Source organism: Sycon ciliatum, chromosome 1 (assembly GCF_964019385.1).
Source record: "Sycon ciliatum chromosome 1, ocSycCili1.1, whole genome shotgun sequence".
Classification (NCBI taxonomy): Eukaryota; Metazoa; Porifera; class Calcarea; order Leucosolenida; family Sycettidae; genus Sycon; species Sycon ciliatum.
The window spans coordinates 48,397,809-48,414,254 of NC_088643.1; the positions used below are offsets into that span (position 1 = coordinate 48,397,809).

The 16,446-nt window shown below is 49.2% G+C and overlaps 2 protein-coding genes across 2 annotated transcripts; one reads left to right on the forward strand and one right to left on the reverse strand.

Moving 5' to 3' along the window:
- Nucleotides 1-403: 403 nt before the first annotated feature.
- LOC135830348 (uncharacterized) lies at nucleotides 404-5,536 on the reverse strand. Its single transcript, XM_065342619.1, has 3 exons — nucleotides 4,198-5,536; nucleotides 2,024-3,457; nucleotides 404-1,073 (listed from the first exon to the last, which is right to left on the reverse strand). The coding sequence occupies exons 1-3, from the start codon at nucleotides 5,460-5,462 to the stop codon at nucleotides 869-871; spliced, it is 2,904 nt and encodes a 967-aa protein (XP_065198691.1). The 5' UTR covers nucleotides 5,463-5,536; the 3' UTR covers nucleotides 404-868.
- Nucleotides 5,537-8,487: 2,951 nt separating this feature from the next.
- On the forward strand, nucleotides 8,488-15,725 carry LOC135830360 (uncharacterized). The gene is made up of 3 exons (XM_065342627.1): nucleotides 8,488-10,438; nucleotides 11,953-13,149; nucleotides 14,497-15,725. The coding sequence occupies exons 1-3, from the start codon at nucleotides 9,138-9,140 to the stop codon at nucleotides 14,891-14,893; spliced, it is 2,895 nt and encodes a 964-aa protein (XP_065198699.1). The 5' UTR covers nucleotides 8,488-9,137; the 3' UTR covers nucleotides 14,894-15,725.
- Nucleotides 15,726-16,446: the final 721 nt, after the last annotated feature.

A 16,446-nucleotide genomic window follows, 5' to 3' on the forward strand; every position in this document is an offset into this window, starting at 1 on the left:
TCGGCGATGATTTGTAAGAAAAGGTTTGCTCCCCACACCGGAGGCTGCTCGCGCTATTCCGCCGACTTGACTTGACACTTGACTGACTCACGACTGTCATCCAGTATATATACAATGGTTTATAAAAAGAAATGAGGACCAAGGAACTGCAAGTTACGCCATAATGTCCACTAACACTACCTGTTACTTTACAATCAGTTCATGCGATAACATTGCACGACACTGACCAACGGTACGACCCAGCACAAAAGAGGCAAGTAATACGTCAAGCAAAAAAACAAGCATGCAGACCACACTCTCTCCCATGTACCCCTACGGCTTACCCTCTACTGATCTCGCAGTTGCATGTACATGTACAGTCATGTACATTGTATGGCCCCACAAACGCATGCGAGGGGTAAGGTGCAGGAGGAGGAGAAAAGACATAACATACATGCTGTCAGAGACATGAGGAGATGAAGTAGGAGGATATGTAACTGATCATCATTGTCAGTTGTCTGATAATTGCCGAAAGCTATGAAACCAATATTTATGATAAGTTGGTAACAACAACAAGCCTGGTGCTAGATACTCTGTAACTCACTCGTGGTAGGGGAGAGGATGTGGTGCCACTGGTGGGAGGGGAGTGGCTGTCGTGTGTTCGCAACGATATACATTCCTGACATAGCCTAAATGTAAGATGCACGGGGAGTATAGAGTTACAGTTCCATGACATAGGGTGCATGTTTCTTTGTGGTTTGTATGCTCACTGTCTTTGTGCAGAACCCTACACAGACCGTGCGTGGGAAGCTAAAAAAACAAAACATCAAAATTAAAATTAATGATCAAATGAAATAACTTAGTAGCTGTTAGATTTCAGGTGGCGATATTATGAGTCATCCTGCTGCTTCACATCCATGTGAATATACTTACCCGAGCGAGCGTCAACCACCCATTTATCAGCTATGTCCCGGGAGTCGTCCTGCTGTTCGCAAGTACCCTTTCCTGCCACATCACCAGTGCCTTTCAGAGAACATGATCGCACTGGAGCGGCTGGCGGCGGTGGATTCACATCGGCTGGCGTGCCTTCAACTCTGCAGCAGTAACAGTGGGAAAGGAATCATACTCATCAAAATGAGATCCGCATGCGGGCACGACAGGTACACGCCATGACAAAATCTGTAGGGTGGCCCCAGGTCGGCATTGCCCTTGGCGGATTATGTGGCAGAAGAAATTAGCACTTTACATCTCAATAAAACCTTCGTATCATGTCGCTTCAGCTGATTCTGTTTATTGCAATCTTAAAATTAGCAGAATTTGGTATTTTCCTGGTATATTTAATTAATGCATGACATTTACTTTGTTTTGTATGAATGTGGATAAAGAAATGGAGCAGAATTCAAGGAAGTGCCTGCCATAGTAGGGCTTGTATGGTTCTGCCAATTTCATCCATGATTGCTTTTTGAGCAGAATCGGGCAATTTTTCCAGCATTATCCGCCTAGCATTCTGGTGTTTGCAAGCAAGCCGCTCCAAGTTGTTGTTCAACATGTTCTTGTTGTGGTATAGCGCAGTCATAGCTTTCCATTTCCAGGTGCTAAGCAGTAAGCTCAAGTCAAACTTGAAACCAAGGTCGTCATTCACTTTTAAGCAATTAAGGTAGCTGGAAACTATAATACATGTAAGCTTTTCAAATTGACCCTACTTTCTTGGATGTGAAGTGTGCGTTATCTTCATTGTACCAGGTAGAGATGAAATGGCCAAAACAAGTAGCTGGTCATCATCAATATTGCGGAGTAATAAGCACCTCAACATTAATTTTTGATACTTGGGGGTGATTTTTGTGCAAATTGCCTGTTACTTTGTTCAATATGGGCCACTAAGAGAAATCGGCCCGAAAGTTTTCGCTTTTGACTATGTTTTAAAAATTAACTCTTCCAATTGTTTCAGGTTCTACTTCAAAAGCTAAGAAAGTGACTGTTCACCGCAAGCAGTTTTTTTAAATTCCTTACCAGTTACATGTACCTAAGTACAATTCTCTCTTACCTGAGATATTCTCGGGATTTTGGCTTGTCGGTGACGTTAGCCTGAATCCTGACACCATCTTTCGAGCTGGTTAAGACGGCCGTTTCGAATGATTTCCTCCTGTTTGTATGGAATCCATCACCGGTTGAGGACCTTCTACGGGCGCACGCCACCGGAGACGTGGATGAGGAGTTCGAAATTCCATCCTGCTGCAGTTGGGGAAGGTCGCCAATCGCAATTGTTCTGAGCGTTGCGTCTGCTGGTTCGTGACAGGCCAAGCGCAAATCGGATCGCTTCCTCTCTATATCCGGCTGTCGGGAGTGTCCACTAGATCGCCAATCCGGCGACGTGGATGGACTGACGGAACGTTCGGAACATGGGATGTCCTCTCCGTCAGAGTTTGTGCCAGGGTGTTCTTGTTCATCAGGGAGTCGTACGTGTATCAACGGAGTGTGGTCTGGTTTAGTGTGAGCAGGTGTGGGTGGCAATGGTAGTACGAGAAGACCGTCGCGGAAAGCACGACTGTCCGTGTGGTTTTGGTGTGGGTCGTGTTCAGGCGAAGAGGAGTTCGAAATTCCACCCTGCAATTGAGGAAGGTCACCAATCGCTATTGTTTTGACCATCGAGTCTCCTGGCTCGTGACAGGTCAAGCGCAAATCGGACCGCTTCTTCTCCATATCTGGCTGTCGGAAGTGTCCACTGGGCCGACGGCGGGACCGACAATCCGGCGACGTGGATGGACTGGCGGAACGTTCCGAACATGGGATGTCCTGTCCGTCAGAGTTTCCTGGCTCTTGTTCATCAGGGAGTTGCACGTGTATCAACGGAGCGTTGTCTGGTTTAGTCTGAGCAGGTGTGGGTGGCAGTGGCAGTGCGAGGAGACCATCGCAGAACGCACTACCATCAGTACTGTCCATGTGGTGCCGGTGGTGTGGGTGTTGGTGTGGGTGGTGGTGTGGGTGTTGGTGTTGGTGTTCAGATGGTATGCATGTTGTGCATGACGAACAGTGGTCAAGACGAGCGTGCGCGTATGGGAATAGGCCAACCCGTGGCCGCAGCGGAGCTTGATCCTGTGTTGCCTCCGACAAGGAGTTCCCGTGTACCCTGTTATCGCTATCCTTGCGTTTCGTTTGGATAAATGCAGCAGGCTTGTAGTGTCGCTGGTCAGGACAGTGAAGCATGAGCCAGGATGACGTCACGTCGTCGTCATCCTCATCATCGTCCATGTCCTCATACGCCAGTCTGTGTATTGTGCGTGTGCCATCCATGTGGACCTCAGCGTAAGGGATTATAGTCCTCGCCTTAGTCGCTCCCTTAACATGCTCATTAGCCGCATCCATAGGCAAGCTTCCAGCGTGTTGCCGTTTTCCGCGGAACAGGCTTTGCGTTTTGGAGTGCTTCCGCTGGCCGACCATAACGAATCTCTCATCATAGTCAATGTGATCGCTTTCATCCCTGCAGGAATTAACAGGAGTTAACAGGAATTAACAGTGGTTTCATCCCTGCAGGAATTAACAGTGCTTTCATCCCTGCAGGAATTAACAGTGCTTTCATCCCTGCAGGAATTAACAGTGCTTTCATCCCTGCAGGAATTAACAGGAATTAACAGAGGAAAGACAGGACTTCTCACACTGCAGGTGCACCTGTACGGCTGTAGTGAAATTGTGATATTATTGTGTACCTGACACTAGGCTGACAGACACCTGAACAAAGCTTCACAGCGTTGTGGTTAAGTGAAATGTAATGCCATACACGTAAGCCATACTGGCCATAGTCAGGAATACTACTTCGAGTAACTGTTACTACATATACCCTTACCCTTAGCGTGCACATACACACGCACGCACGCACACGCACATACACCGCACACGCATACGCAAGCACATGCATACCCATACCATACCACCGCGACAGCCACCACTCACCACTGGCAACACTGCCAACCACCTACAGAAACCGGTCTCTCCGCTGCCCAGGAACATACGCCTGACCCGAACACTTGGATCAAGAAACTGCTATAATTTTTCAATAATTGTAGCCTAGAGAGCGTTTCGCTGGTGGTGTATGGATTTGTGTCTTTGTGAACAAGACTAGTTCAGTGCATGGCTACAGCGGAGTCTTTGAAAACACCTTTTTAACACTATCGAGAAGTTAGTAGTAAAGTAGTAACATTATAGCCGTCTGGGCCAGCTTACCTCGGGCTGGTACCAGTACACATAGTCTGTTGACCATGTTCCCATGGTGCATGTGCATTGTCTTTGTTGGTGGGTTGTTCTATCCGTCGTATGTGCGAGTTGAACACGGCCTCTAGCACCGCCGAGCCCAGCACACTCCGCCACATCTCCCTGGTCCGCTCTGCAGTCTCATCGTCATGATCAACGGGCCACACATTGCTCCACGTGATCCGATGCTCCGTGACGCGACGCTTCAAGAACTGATTAAATGACCGCAGCATTTCATGCTGCTTCCTCTGCTTTATCTGCACCAGCTGCGCACGAGTCATGGGCAGACTGGGTCGACCGAATACCTTGAGAGTACGATGTGCCAGGTACACGAACGGCATGTCAACGCCATAACAGCACTCCGCCGACGCCAGAAACACAGGCACCTGATGCTTGCCACAGGATATGGCCAGTTTCCCCGGACAATCCTGGAAGGTCTGTGCTGATGCTGTCTGTGACCCAGTGCCAGTGGGCGCTTCACCTTGGAATAGTTTGACAATGCTGATGTTCTTGCCGTTCAGGTCAAAGTCGTTGGGGAGCAGGTCGCATTTCGTCAGAACAATGGCACAACCGTGTTTCTTCTTCTTGTCGGGGATCTTCCGCCAACAATGGGTGAAAACCTTCCACTGGCACTGTCGGCAAGCGGAGGATTTGCTGGGGTCCAAGACAAATAGGTAACCGTCAACACCCTCTCCATGCGACGAGTATGCTTTGGGAAAGGGACCAAGCTCTCGACTGCAGGCTGCGGAGAGTAACTTGGATGATTGCGTATGAGGCGTGTGCTGTCCTAGACGAGAGCGACATGTGTAGGGGTGTTTTACCATGGTAGAGGATCGTACATGTATGGTGGGACTAGTGGCTCGATCTGCATAGTTCTCGGCTCCGGGGAATGGACAACCACGGCTATCATCGATGAAAGTCGTGTGCTCAACGACATGAATACGCAGCTCCACCGCAGACCTCAATGGATTCGATCCCCTGGGCAAGTACAGTCGCTTTGCAGCTCCAAAGTAGACGAAATGATCTCCATTGATTTCCGCTTCGGAGAAGTCAGTCTGGCTCAGCCAGTGCGAGTGATCGTGACCCAGTTCTTGCCAAGTATCCACGCCTGGATGAATGAATCTGCTACAGAGACTAGACTTGCCCACTCCACTCTCGCCATGATCCAGCATTGAGCAGCACGTCCCCAGCACGGCCAATCTGCACTCCAGGGTGGAGTGGGCAAGCTTTTCAGCCATTCCAGATGGGCGTGAGAACCTGCGGAGCCGATAAGGATGAGTCGATAATACTTCGGAAGGAAAACGCTTATCAACTGGCACGTATATTGAATAAACACATGTCATGTACACTGCGGGCGAATTGTGGTAGCTGGAGGGATTGTTCGATACACCTGCGAGCTGGGTGTAGTCATTATTATTGTCTTAGTCACACAGAGATAATGGGAAACAACACTTTATTGCTAAGGCTCTGAAATTCACGCACAAGCAATTCTCAGACAGCGCCGACTACAATGTCCAAAGGATAAGTTGTTTTGAGGGTGACATCGCATGAGTGTGTCAGTGGTGTACTCCCAACAACGTAACGTCGTTTGGTGTGCCAGTTGGATGTGGCAGAAATGGCAGGCAGGCCCGCTAGGGAAAGACTACATCAGGCACGCCACCGTACCGCAGGATATCCAGGTCTAGGTGTATCTGCACCTTGCCTGCCAGCATCAGTGACGTGAGCCGAGGTGAGATGAATGCAGTAAAAGAAAAAGAGAGTAGAAAACTATGGATATTGCCAGTACCGACAGCATCAGAACATGCCTCGCCGGGCAGACCAGCACCTAGTCAGCGAGGTGTAGTTGTTCATGTCACTGATGATGGTGACAATTTCCTCAGATACATGTAATGTACTGACCCTCGTAAGTCCTCAGATACATGTACTTAATACTTGTTTTCGTGCCTGCACTAATACAAGTCTTGGAGACCAGCTCTGTCTGCCTGCCTGATCTCCAGTTTCAATCTTAGGCAGGCATCGTTGACAGCGCTTTGTGGCGTTGGAGTAAACTGGAACCTGGGGTCACGGTGGACCAACCAATCAGGCTGTGGTCATTGTTCTTGCACTGAAGTTTCAGACACACTGCCATCACCGCGGGGTCGCTTCTCTGGTTGCTCGTGGCTTGTCGCCAAATGGTTAGCGTGTCTTTTCTTTAAGCGCCATGCATAGGCCAGCATGGCATGCCTCCTCGTTTCACTTCCTGCTGCAGGCCGACTGCAAACGGGTTTTGTCTTTTACTCGTTTCGTCGGGACTCGGGAGAGAGACGTCTCTATTGTAACAAACAAGGGAGAAAAGTGAGATTTCTGCCCAGCAAAGGTGAAAACCTCGTCTCATTTGAATCCTTTCCTCCATGAGTAGTGGAGGCACATGATTTAGATTCGTCTGTTGTGTGTGTGTGCGTGTGTACACCTGTGTGTGTGTTTATGTGTACATGTGCGTGTTTGTACATGTATGTGTGTGCGTGTGTGTGCGTGCGTGTGTGTGCATGTGTGTGTGTGTGTGTGTGTGTGTGTGTGTGTGTGTGTGTGTGTGTGTGTGTGTGTGTGTGTGTGTGTGTGTGTGTGTGTGTGTGTGTGTGTGTGTGTGTGTGTGTGTGTGTGTGTGTGTCTGACATGTGGTGAGATGTTACCAGGTACATGTATGCCGGCTTGTAAAATAGTGGCAGTATGTGTGTGTGTGTGGGGGGGGGGGGGCTCTGCAGTGTGTTCTGTTGCTAACAGCACATCATGGGCCTGGTAACAATACATACTACGTCATTGTAACTGCATCTGTGACATGGCAAGAGTGTATGAAACCTGGGATTCATGATCTCCTGAGCATGGCTGGAGAAGGCTTCCGTCGCTGTTTGTCTAACGACTAGCGTATCCAATCTTTGCAACACTGACGTCTGTTGTCAGTGTTGACATGTTGCAGTGACCTGTTGTCAGTGTTGACATGTTGCAGTGACCTGCGTGAAGTAACACGGTAGTCAGACTTAGAGACAGTCATGCCATGATGACAATGGTATGCATGCATGCCCGCGTGTCAACCATGGTCAACTGCTGGGCAAGCTACACTGTACATGTATGTACAGTGTAAGTACAATGTACATGTCATTGGTATGTACATTGTACTTACACTGTACATGTATGTAGAATGTGCATGCACCAGAGACTCGAGAGTGCTTCCCGTGGAGGCTAGGAAGGCTAGTAAAGACACACACCAGTGTCTGGAGATATATGTGGATTTTGTAGAAAAAAAGAAAAAAACACTAAACCACGGATTTGACACACACTAAATTTTACATGTAGCTAAACAATGTTCTGACGTCTCACAGAGATACTGCACTTGTACAGTAAGTGTTAGTTGTAGTCTGTAGACCACGGAAATGACCATTCTAGCGCTAGCTCCGCGCCGCCAACACACGCGTCCAGGCTTGGGATCGAACATACATTCCGATGCGCAAACTTCCGGGGTTTGGCATCCTTGGAATTGGGCTAGGTCAGTTGAGCTTGAGTAGGTCACACGGCCCCATAATACCAGTGTCACTGTTGACCATGGTTGACAAACAATCAGGGAGTCGAATACGTATAATTATAATACAACCCAACAGTACGCTTGTACGTGAAATATAAACCGACATACAAACCGAGGCGAAGCCGAGGTTTGTATGATGGTTTATATTTCACGTACAAGCGTACTAGTGGGATGTATTATACTTGCTGACCTTCATACATTCTCAATCTCTAAAAAGGAGTTTGTATTGTGGTGGTCTATGGGGTTTGTATGAGGTTTATATGCCCAGTATAAACCGCCAGCATGATGGGCAAGTTGACTGGAAGTTTGAATGAAAGGTCAGCATAAGACTCTAATACGCCGTGGTTGGCTATCACCCCTCTCTCGCACTTTGCGTGCCAATTGGTCATGAACCACGAGTTGAGTGAAATAAATAAATAAATAAAAATACGACTCCCTGCAAACAACCATTATTCACGGGCATATTAGTAGTAGGAACAGCTGCTACTGAGTAGACATGTACTCAACTGAGTCTGTTGCCGTGTTGGGGTGGTGCCTAGTGCCAGTACGGCAGTAGTGGTCGGGCTCAACCAAGCCTGTACCGGTAAGCCAAGGTTAGGCTGTTCGGTGCAGGCAGCAGATGGCTGTCACTGCTAAAATGTGATCTGGCGATGTATGGGAATGGCCTCCCTGATCCCGCTCTACACTCTTATACTAGTTACTTAGTTATACAAGTCTTTGTCTAGTACATTGTATTCTATGCTAACGTTACTCACTGTTACAAGTACACTGACTGTCCAGTGCAGAATATGCATACATGTACATCAGTACATTACGGTCATGCACTGTCTGTCCTGAAATCTATGCTTTCCTCCTGGCAATGACAAATCCATCGTTCTTCCTATTCATTTCGCTGTTTCTTGAAGCGATGCAGTTGGCCGCACCTGCGGACCTTAGCTCTAGCTTGCTTATCAATGGAATTGCGACTGCGGTCTCGAGCAACTACTAGTAGGCCGCAGAGATTTCGCTTGGGCTGCATGCCTCGTCTCAAAGCAGAGCACGCGCTCTGTGGATTTCGGAGTAATTCATCTGCAGGAAGTTGCTTCGGTAATGTCACTCAGCCGCCTTCCTGACGAACAGAAACAGAAGAGACCGTGTGATTGCGCTGGCAGTTCTTGTCTCTGGGGACGCTGGCCAGTAATATTTGCTTGAGGGCATCAGGCTACCAACGGATATCGTTGCCGCTTCGATGCAGCTAGAGAGACACCGCTAAAAGAATTCTTCTCTCGGACGGTTAGGCAGTCTGGTTCATTTCAACAGAACAAACTGCACTGACTGAGCCACTGCAGTGACGGTGCGCTGGACGAAACGGATAATCATGCCGGAATGTCGTCTGTCCGTGCTTGGCCTATGCTCGTCGGGTATGGAGCAGGGCACAGCCGGCGTTGGAAAGTCGAGCTTGTGTTCGAGGTTTGTCAGTCCCGGCGTGGACGATTGGAGTGTGCTTGGCAATGATCACTCTCACTGGATCGACCAGGCCGACTTCCAGGAGGCGGAGATTGGCGGCGATCACTTCCTCTACTTTGGCTGTGGACGTCGTGACTTCTATCTGATGCACCACGGTGGTGGTGGAGGTGGTGGTAGCCAAGTGAAGTCCGATGGAAATGGCCTGTCGATTCACGTCGTCGAGCACACGACCTTTGTGGATTCATTCACGGGAAAGCCGTTTGCCGGAGCCGAGTCGTATGAGCAACGTAGCACTCGCCACTTTGTCAAGCCGAAAGAAGCAAACAAAGTTGTCTACAGCTGTCGCTCTCATCTCGGAGAGCTGACGCGAGCAAAGAGTACACAAGGCACGTCGTTTCCGAAAGAGTACTTTAGCAAGAACGTCAGAGGCAGAGATGGCGGCGGCGCTGGAGTGCAAGCCTATCTGTATGTTCTGGACCCGACGGCTACACGTGCTCAGCGCAAACACCAGTGGCAGATGTGGGAGAAGTGCTGGGCGAACATTCCGAAGAACAAGCGCGAGGCCTCAGTGGCAATCATGATAAGCAAGTGTGACGTGTTCAGCCAGAGTGAGGACGCTCCGGAGTTGAGTAAACGCTTGAACATCGTGGAGTTCTTCTCCGGAGAGAAAAGCCCCGGCAAGTTTCGAGACGATCCGTCTCGCATTGGATTCAGATATGGCAAAATCTCTATTCCAGCATTCTTTGTCTCGTCTGCAGAGTGTTGCGGCGTTGACATGCCTTTCATTTACGTTGCACATCATGCTCTTTCACTGCGCGGCCAGCCAATGGGTCCGATCCCGTGGCTGAATGCTGTGCAAATGAGAGCCGAGCAGAAGCGAGCCACGCTGGCTGCGGGCGATGCGTTCATGGCACGGCACGTGAAGCGGCACACGCAGACGTGGACCTCCTCGTCGGCCATCTTTTCCTACACCACCATGGACATGTGCAGAGTGGTGAATGGCGTGGAGGAGTGCAAGGCGTTGTTCCGCGCACGCCTCATTGCGCTGATAACTGCACATGCAAAGGAGCCAGTGGTGCTGAGGGATCCTGACTCAGACGGTCAGTATTGCGCAGTCGAAACTACCGGGGAAAAGGAGATTAAGAAAACATTTCGCCAGCTGCTCACCGAGATGATTCAAGAACATCCAGACTTTGAGGGGTTCTCGGGCAGGTGAGATTTAAACCAGGTCTATAATTACCGTGTGTTGACAATCTGACTGGAATCGAAATTGGGGTGATCCGGGTACCCGTTTGTTTAGCTACTGACCCGTTAGCAAACGAGTACCCATTAGCTGTGTACGACGGTACAGTATGGTAATAATATTAGCTGGTTTGCACAGTCGCACAATTCGATGTACAGTTTGAATGTGTTGTTTGTTCGATCCTGCTACATAATTTTGACTGTTTTGCATGCAGCGCGGTAAGTGCGCGTGCCGCGTTGTAGTGTACTTGCTGTGATTTGCATGACTTTGCATGTCCTCCTGGCACGAAATGTATAGTAGCTGTTACTATTGGCTGCTAAAGGGTACCCGATAACCCGCCCGTTAAGCCAGGTACCCGTTTGTAGCCTTAAAGGGTAACCGTTTCACCCCTAAATTCGAAATGAACATCCAGCCTACCCGGGTCATAGACGTGTTGGTGTGAATATGGCAATGCGTGATGTACACGTGATGCAACGTGTACATGTGTACGTTCACGGGTACGGCAGCAGGTCTGGCCACTCAAGTTGTACGTGTGCCACACTTTGACCTGGCCGTACTTCGATCCACTGCTCTAGCTTCAGAAATTATTGGTACTCAGTAATGTCACTGTACTGGACAAGGATCAGTCAGTTTGCGGGAGAGCGCGGTCGAGAGCAGGTCGTTAGGCATGGAGGGGCAGTTCCATGGGGAATGATGTTCATGTGTTCAAATTGTTTGACCAACTTACCAATAGTACCAAATTGAGTGCACATAATTCGAAGCACATTGTATCAGTTCGAGCTCGATTGGACGGGACTGAAAAGCCTGAAGAAAAATTTGACTTTTACCACCCGAACTCGAACCAGGGACCTTTGCTATAGCCCACCGATGGTCTACCACTGAGCTACAGTGTGGTTGCTATCCCAGCAGATACCGCCCGACACTCCAATTAGACTTCGAGACTCGCACTTCCTATGAAAGTGCGCAGGCAGGTGGGATGCAATCCTCATTGTACCCACACACATCATGATAACTAGCTCATGGAGTGCCCCAATGCTTGAAAAAACCACGCTGCAGTAGGTTTGAAGGTGGTAAAAGGGGAAAGTCTGAAGAAAAATGACTCTCACTACCACGAGGACTCGGAAGCGGGACCATGGCTATAGACCAACAATTGAATGTACATCAACATGTGTGACAATGCAGTCTCCCTGCCCTGTTTTGCTGCCAAAGAAGGCCCTAGAAAGAGCCAGACTTTGTCACAGGTATTCCTCGCGTAGTATTGGCCAGATCATCTTCAAATTGCCAGGCCAGTTTGGCAAAATTTAACATTACACTGTGCAACAGTCTATCAAGTACTTGTTCGAACCTCTGATTCTCTCGATTTGTCACCTATGAGCAGAGTTGCATGATGGGCTGGCAGTGCCTTTTCATCTTCCATCAGTTTGTCTACAGCTTGCCTTTGTGGAACACTGTTTCCATGTGTCTCTTGCTTTCTGGTGCGTAGGTCGAAATCTGAGCGAGAAGATGGGAAGGTTCTGTCTCGCAACATCAGCAGGCTGTTGGAAGAATCACGCAAGCACTCTGTTTACAGGGAACGGCGATCGCCGATGCCGGTACCAAGTGCGACGATGGCAGAGGCAGCCAGTGAAGGGCTTCCTGTCCTGGCAATTGAAGAGTTTTTTGGTTCTATCCTCAACCGGCTCGGTCAAAGTGATCTGTCTCAGCCAGATAGCACTGAGGAGCTCCAACAGTCTGATGAGCGCATCAGAGAGGCGGCCTCGATTCTCCAGTGCTCACCAGATGTTGGCGATGAACATCCGACTTCGTGCAGTGGCTCAAGTGGTCCAGCGAAGGGTTTGGCTGCGGCCGGTCCGAGAAGCCACCTCTATGTTGATTACCCCGGAGAGGAATCGGCTCATAGTGCTCAGGAATCTGAAGACTGGCAAGGTGGGAACAGTCCCGATGCTTATCCGTATAAGGAATACGTGCATTCAGAGTCGTGGATGGGTAAAATGGACTGTACAGACAAGTTGTACTCTCCCCCACCGCTTCTCACGTCATCATCACAACCCCACACTACTGTCAGCGATACAACGCGTCTATCACAAACGCCATCGGGATATTTATTGCCGCTACCTGCCAAGTCACCAACTACTAGCACAAGCATGTCATCATCCTGCCCATCATCAACCATGTTCTTGGCCAGCACTCCTCCTGCTGCTCGCCATGGCTCGAATAGCTCAACAATGCGGGAACTGGTGTGTCCACTTGCAGTTTCAAGTCCTTCCGCTCCTGGTCAAATGCTGACACCAGACAATACTGGGTTGCGGCTTCCAAAACACGAAAGCTGTGATGTGAAGGACTCCACAGTGCCAGCAGACAGCGAGGATGATGAGGATGATGCTCTCGACTATCACAAGATTGATGAGTACACAAGTGGAACTTTACCTCATCCCGCCGGTCATGAGGAGAGTTCTTTGTCAAATCGCAAAACACAGCACTGTGTGGTGAGTGGCTTGACTGACAACGACCCAGACCGGAATGAACGTTATGTTATGCAGCCATCTCCGTATGCACAGTTCGCCATTGGGAAGGCGGCCAGTGATTGTGCAGCTAGTGTGAGTGGCGCGGTCGACAATCCGGATGGACGCTCAGTGCCATTGCGTCCGTATGCACAGGCCACGCTACCGCACGTCGCACGGTAAGCCACACTGCGGAGTAGCACTGAAAATACATTTACCTTGGCCCATGCCATGTGGTGTTTTGTTGTGTGCAAGTAGTTACCCTCAGCTGGTTTAGAGTATACATTACGACGGAATCTACTGTTACCAGGTATGACGTATTAGGGAGGTTTCGCTCTGCGGAATTACGTATGAAAATAACGTAGGAACTGCACGTAATTTTCAAACGTAAAAATCTGCGCTGTTGGGTTTCGCTCTACGTGATTTCTCCACAACTGCTAAACATGTCTTGTTGCTTTGGAGACGCGTTGGCTGCATGCGCCCACCGCGTGCAGCATTCAGACCTCACGGACGGCACAGAGAAGCAAACACCTTCTCAAGGGGTGCCCGGTGTCGGTGGTGCGTATTCCTTTGTGATTGCAACTTGCAATATTTAGAAAAATCCCTCTGCCAGAGCCTGCTTGCATAGTGTCGTGCACGTGCACGTGTCCCAGGTCGGTCGTGCACGTGCACGTGTCCCAGGTCGTCAGACTAACACACGGGTCGAGCGAGATCCCTCGTCACAAACAGTTTAGAAACACATGTCTTCGAACAAACAATAACTACCAAAACTCAATTGAAGCATCAAAATCAAAAGGAGAAAAAAGAACCAAGAACGGAGAGCTGGGGACGCACGTACCCGGCCCCGTACCGGGCGCACAGCCAAGGAGGATGACACCGTAGCGTCCCCACGCTCGACTGGCAAAGAAAACAGCAAGCAAAGAAATCTGACGAGTGCGAGCGCAGTTTCAACTTCCAGCATTTTGAATGACAAGCTGCAAGCGCGAAGCGAAACACGTGACCGAAAATAATGCATGATGTCATCAGTGCACACGCGGACATATGCAAAAAGGTCAAAAGCGAGTGCTGCAAGAAACAGCACAAATAAATAATAGTTCGGATGGCGAAGAGCTAGAAAGGCAGATTCCTAATTATCGAAGAACAATACATATTGTAGAGTTCCAACGCGACTGCCGGGAGATGCTGGCACCCACCAGACGGGTGGTTGCTGCCCCTGTCAGAGAAATAGAACGGAAACTGAGGCAGAGGAGCCACGTTGCAAACGGTGAAATGCGCAAGTTAAGAATATTCAAGCGGTGTCAAATTACGACGTACTGAGTAATATATGGGTAGACAAAGACAAACACTAACAAATGGAGAACGTTCCAACAGAAGCCGTGAGTGAGAAGAGAGGTGAGAGAATGAGAGCCCTTTCCTGATCGGATCCGCAACACATAGAGTGGTGTGTGTGTGGGGGGGGGGGGGGGGGTGTTGAAACTCACTCCGGCCTATTCTCTCCTGGTCTCCTCTTTGACCTCCTACTTCAGCTCCGCACCGACCAGTTCGTCCCCCAAATCCAGCTACCAGAATCACACCTATCAGTGTCAATCAGGACAAGGACCAAAACCGTTCAGTGAGGCCAGCACGAATAGTCTACCGAAGCGGTGGCAAGCACCGTCCCCGCGTTCAAGTGACGACCGCACCAGCGTCGCAGACAAGCCTGAAATGGACAAGGCGAACACACTCCCGAGGACCTGCAAAGCCGATAAGGTTGGCTCCCACGCTGCCTCTCCCGAGGTGTTGCGCCCTCGACCAAATCCTCCCGTGCCACCTCCAAAGCCTAAGAAGCGCATGGAGGCGGCCATTAGCCCCCGCCTGCCAATTCACAGCCGCCTTCCTGGTGGTTCCCGGACTCCAGTGCTCCTCCATAGGGCACATAGCTGATTGATTTACAATAACACTGCACTAGAGCTTGACGGATCATGCCTACCTGCATGCGGGCAAAATTCCATTACTTTTATATTATCACATTGGTGTTTCGTTCAGGCCCTGTTGCCATGCCTGCAGTGAGCATGTATAATATGTTCCAGTGACCTTTTCACACAACCACTCAGAACTACAGAAGCAAAAAAACTGCAATCATAAAATAATAGCATGTGCAAAGAACAGGATTTGCTACCTCTAAGTCTGGTCTATAACAATATAACCTGGTATACTGCAACCAAGGTCACACTGTTCATGATGATCTCACCATGACCATGATCTCACCATGACCATGATCTCACCATGACCATGATCTCACCATGACCGGCACTGTGTGCAACCCACTAGTACCCGTTGTTACATTATAACATTTCCGGTATGTACACATACATATTTTCACAATTTACCTTCACATCTACTTCAGCACTTATGATTGCACGGAGTATCATCTGAGCATGGTAGCGGGAGAGAGAGAGAGAGAGAGAGAGAGAGAGAGAGAGAGAGAGAGAGAGAGAGAGAGAGAGAGAGAGAGAGAGAGCGAGAGAGAGCGAGAGAGAGAGAGAGAGAGAGAGAGAGAGAGAGAGAGAGAGAGAGAGAGAGAGAGAGAGAGAGAGAGAGAGAGAGAGAGAGAGAGAGAGAGAGAGAGAGAGTACAAGAAGGTGGGAAATCTCACAAACCACTGGATGCATGTGCGCCTGCTGATACTTGTACGGTTATGACATAATTATGAGTATGCTTGCCTTGAGCTAGTCTTTGCTATTATTTGAATGAGAACTTTTTCAAAACTCGTCAATGTCTAAGTGCTTTGTGTCAACGTCCTCTCTGGCAAGTCGCCTACGTGCCCAGTCTCTTCTGGTGCCACCCATGGCCCAGGGTTCTCACCTTGGCCCATCCTTCCCTTCTAACGTTATATACGGGCTTTTATGCACTTCCCTATATCACACTTTGTGATTTCACCACCGACGTGTTTCTACATGTATTTTTGGATGTTGTTGTTGTTGTTGTTGTTGTTGTTGTTGTTGTTGTTGTTGTTGTTGTTGGCAGGCATAGTGGGATGGTCTAAGGCCACTGAGGGTACCAGGTTTAAGTCCTGCTTGGAAGTGGAAGGATTTTTTCCAGCCATGCATGCAGAGAATGGGATTTTCGGTCGTTGACCATTTTGTGGTGGGTCTGATCTACTCACCTCCCACTGCTTTAGGAGCTGCATCTGCACCTTGATTCATGAAGGGTGGGTGGCGTTCCTACGGATACGCGGATCGTGAATTTTTGTTGCTGTTCCTGCTGCTGCTGTTGTTGTTGTTGTTGTTGTTGTTGTTGTTGTTGTTGTTGTTGTTGTTGTTGTTGTTGTTGTTGTTGTTGTCGCTGTTATTGTCGCTGTTGTTGTCGTTGTTGTTTTTATTGTTGTCACGTGTTGTTGGTGGTGGTGGTGGTGTTGGTGTTGTTGTCATCGCCGCTGTCGCTGTGGTCGTCGCCGTCATTGTTTTCATACCGGTAATAATTGTTGTTGTGCATGC

What these genes read in the sequence shown, in the direction of transcription:
- LOC135830348 (XM_065342619.1), bottom strand. Translation starts at nt 5,462, where the DNA reads ATGGCTGAAAAGCTTGCCCACTCCACCCTGGAGTGCAGATTGGCCGTG. An exon ending in TGTACTGGTACCAGCCCGAG is followed by an intron (nt 3,458 to 4,197) that starts GTAAGCTGGCCC and finishes TAATTCCTGCAG; the next exon opens with GGATGAAAGCGATCACATTG. An exon ending in AAATCCCGAGAATATCTCAG is followed by an intron (nt 1,074 to 2,023) that starts GTAAGAGAGAAT and finishes TTACTGCTGCAG; the next exon opens with AGTTGAAGGCACGCCAGCCG.
- LOC135830360 (XM_065342627.1), top strand. Translation starts at nt 9,138, where the DNA reads ATGCCGGAATGTCGTCTGTCCGTGCTTGGCCTATGCTCGTCGGGTATG. An exon ending in TTTGAGGGGTTCTCGGGCAG is followed by an intron (nt 10,439 to 11,952) that starts GTGAGATTTAAA and finishes TCTGGTGCGTAG; the next exon opens with GTCGAAATCTGAGCGAGAAG. An exon ending in ACGCTACCGCACGTCGCACG is followed by an intron (nt 13,150 to 14,496) that starts GTAAGCCACACT and finishes CTCCTACTTCAG; the next exon opens with CTCCGCACCGACCAGTTCGT.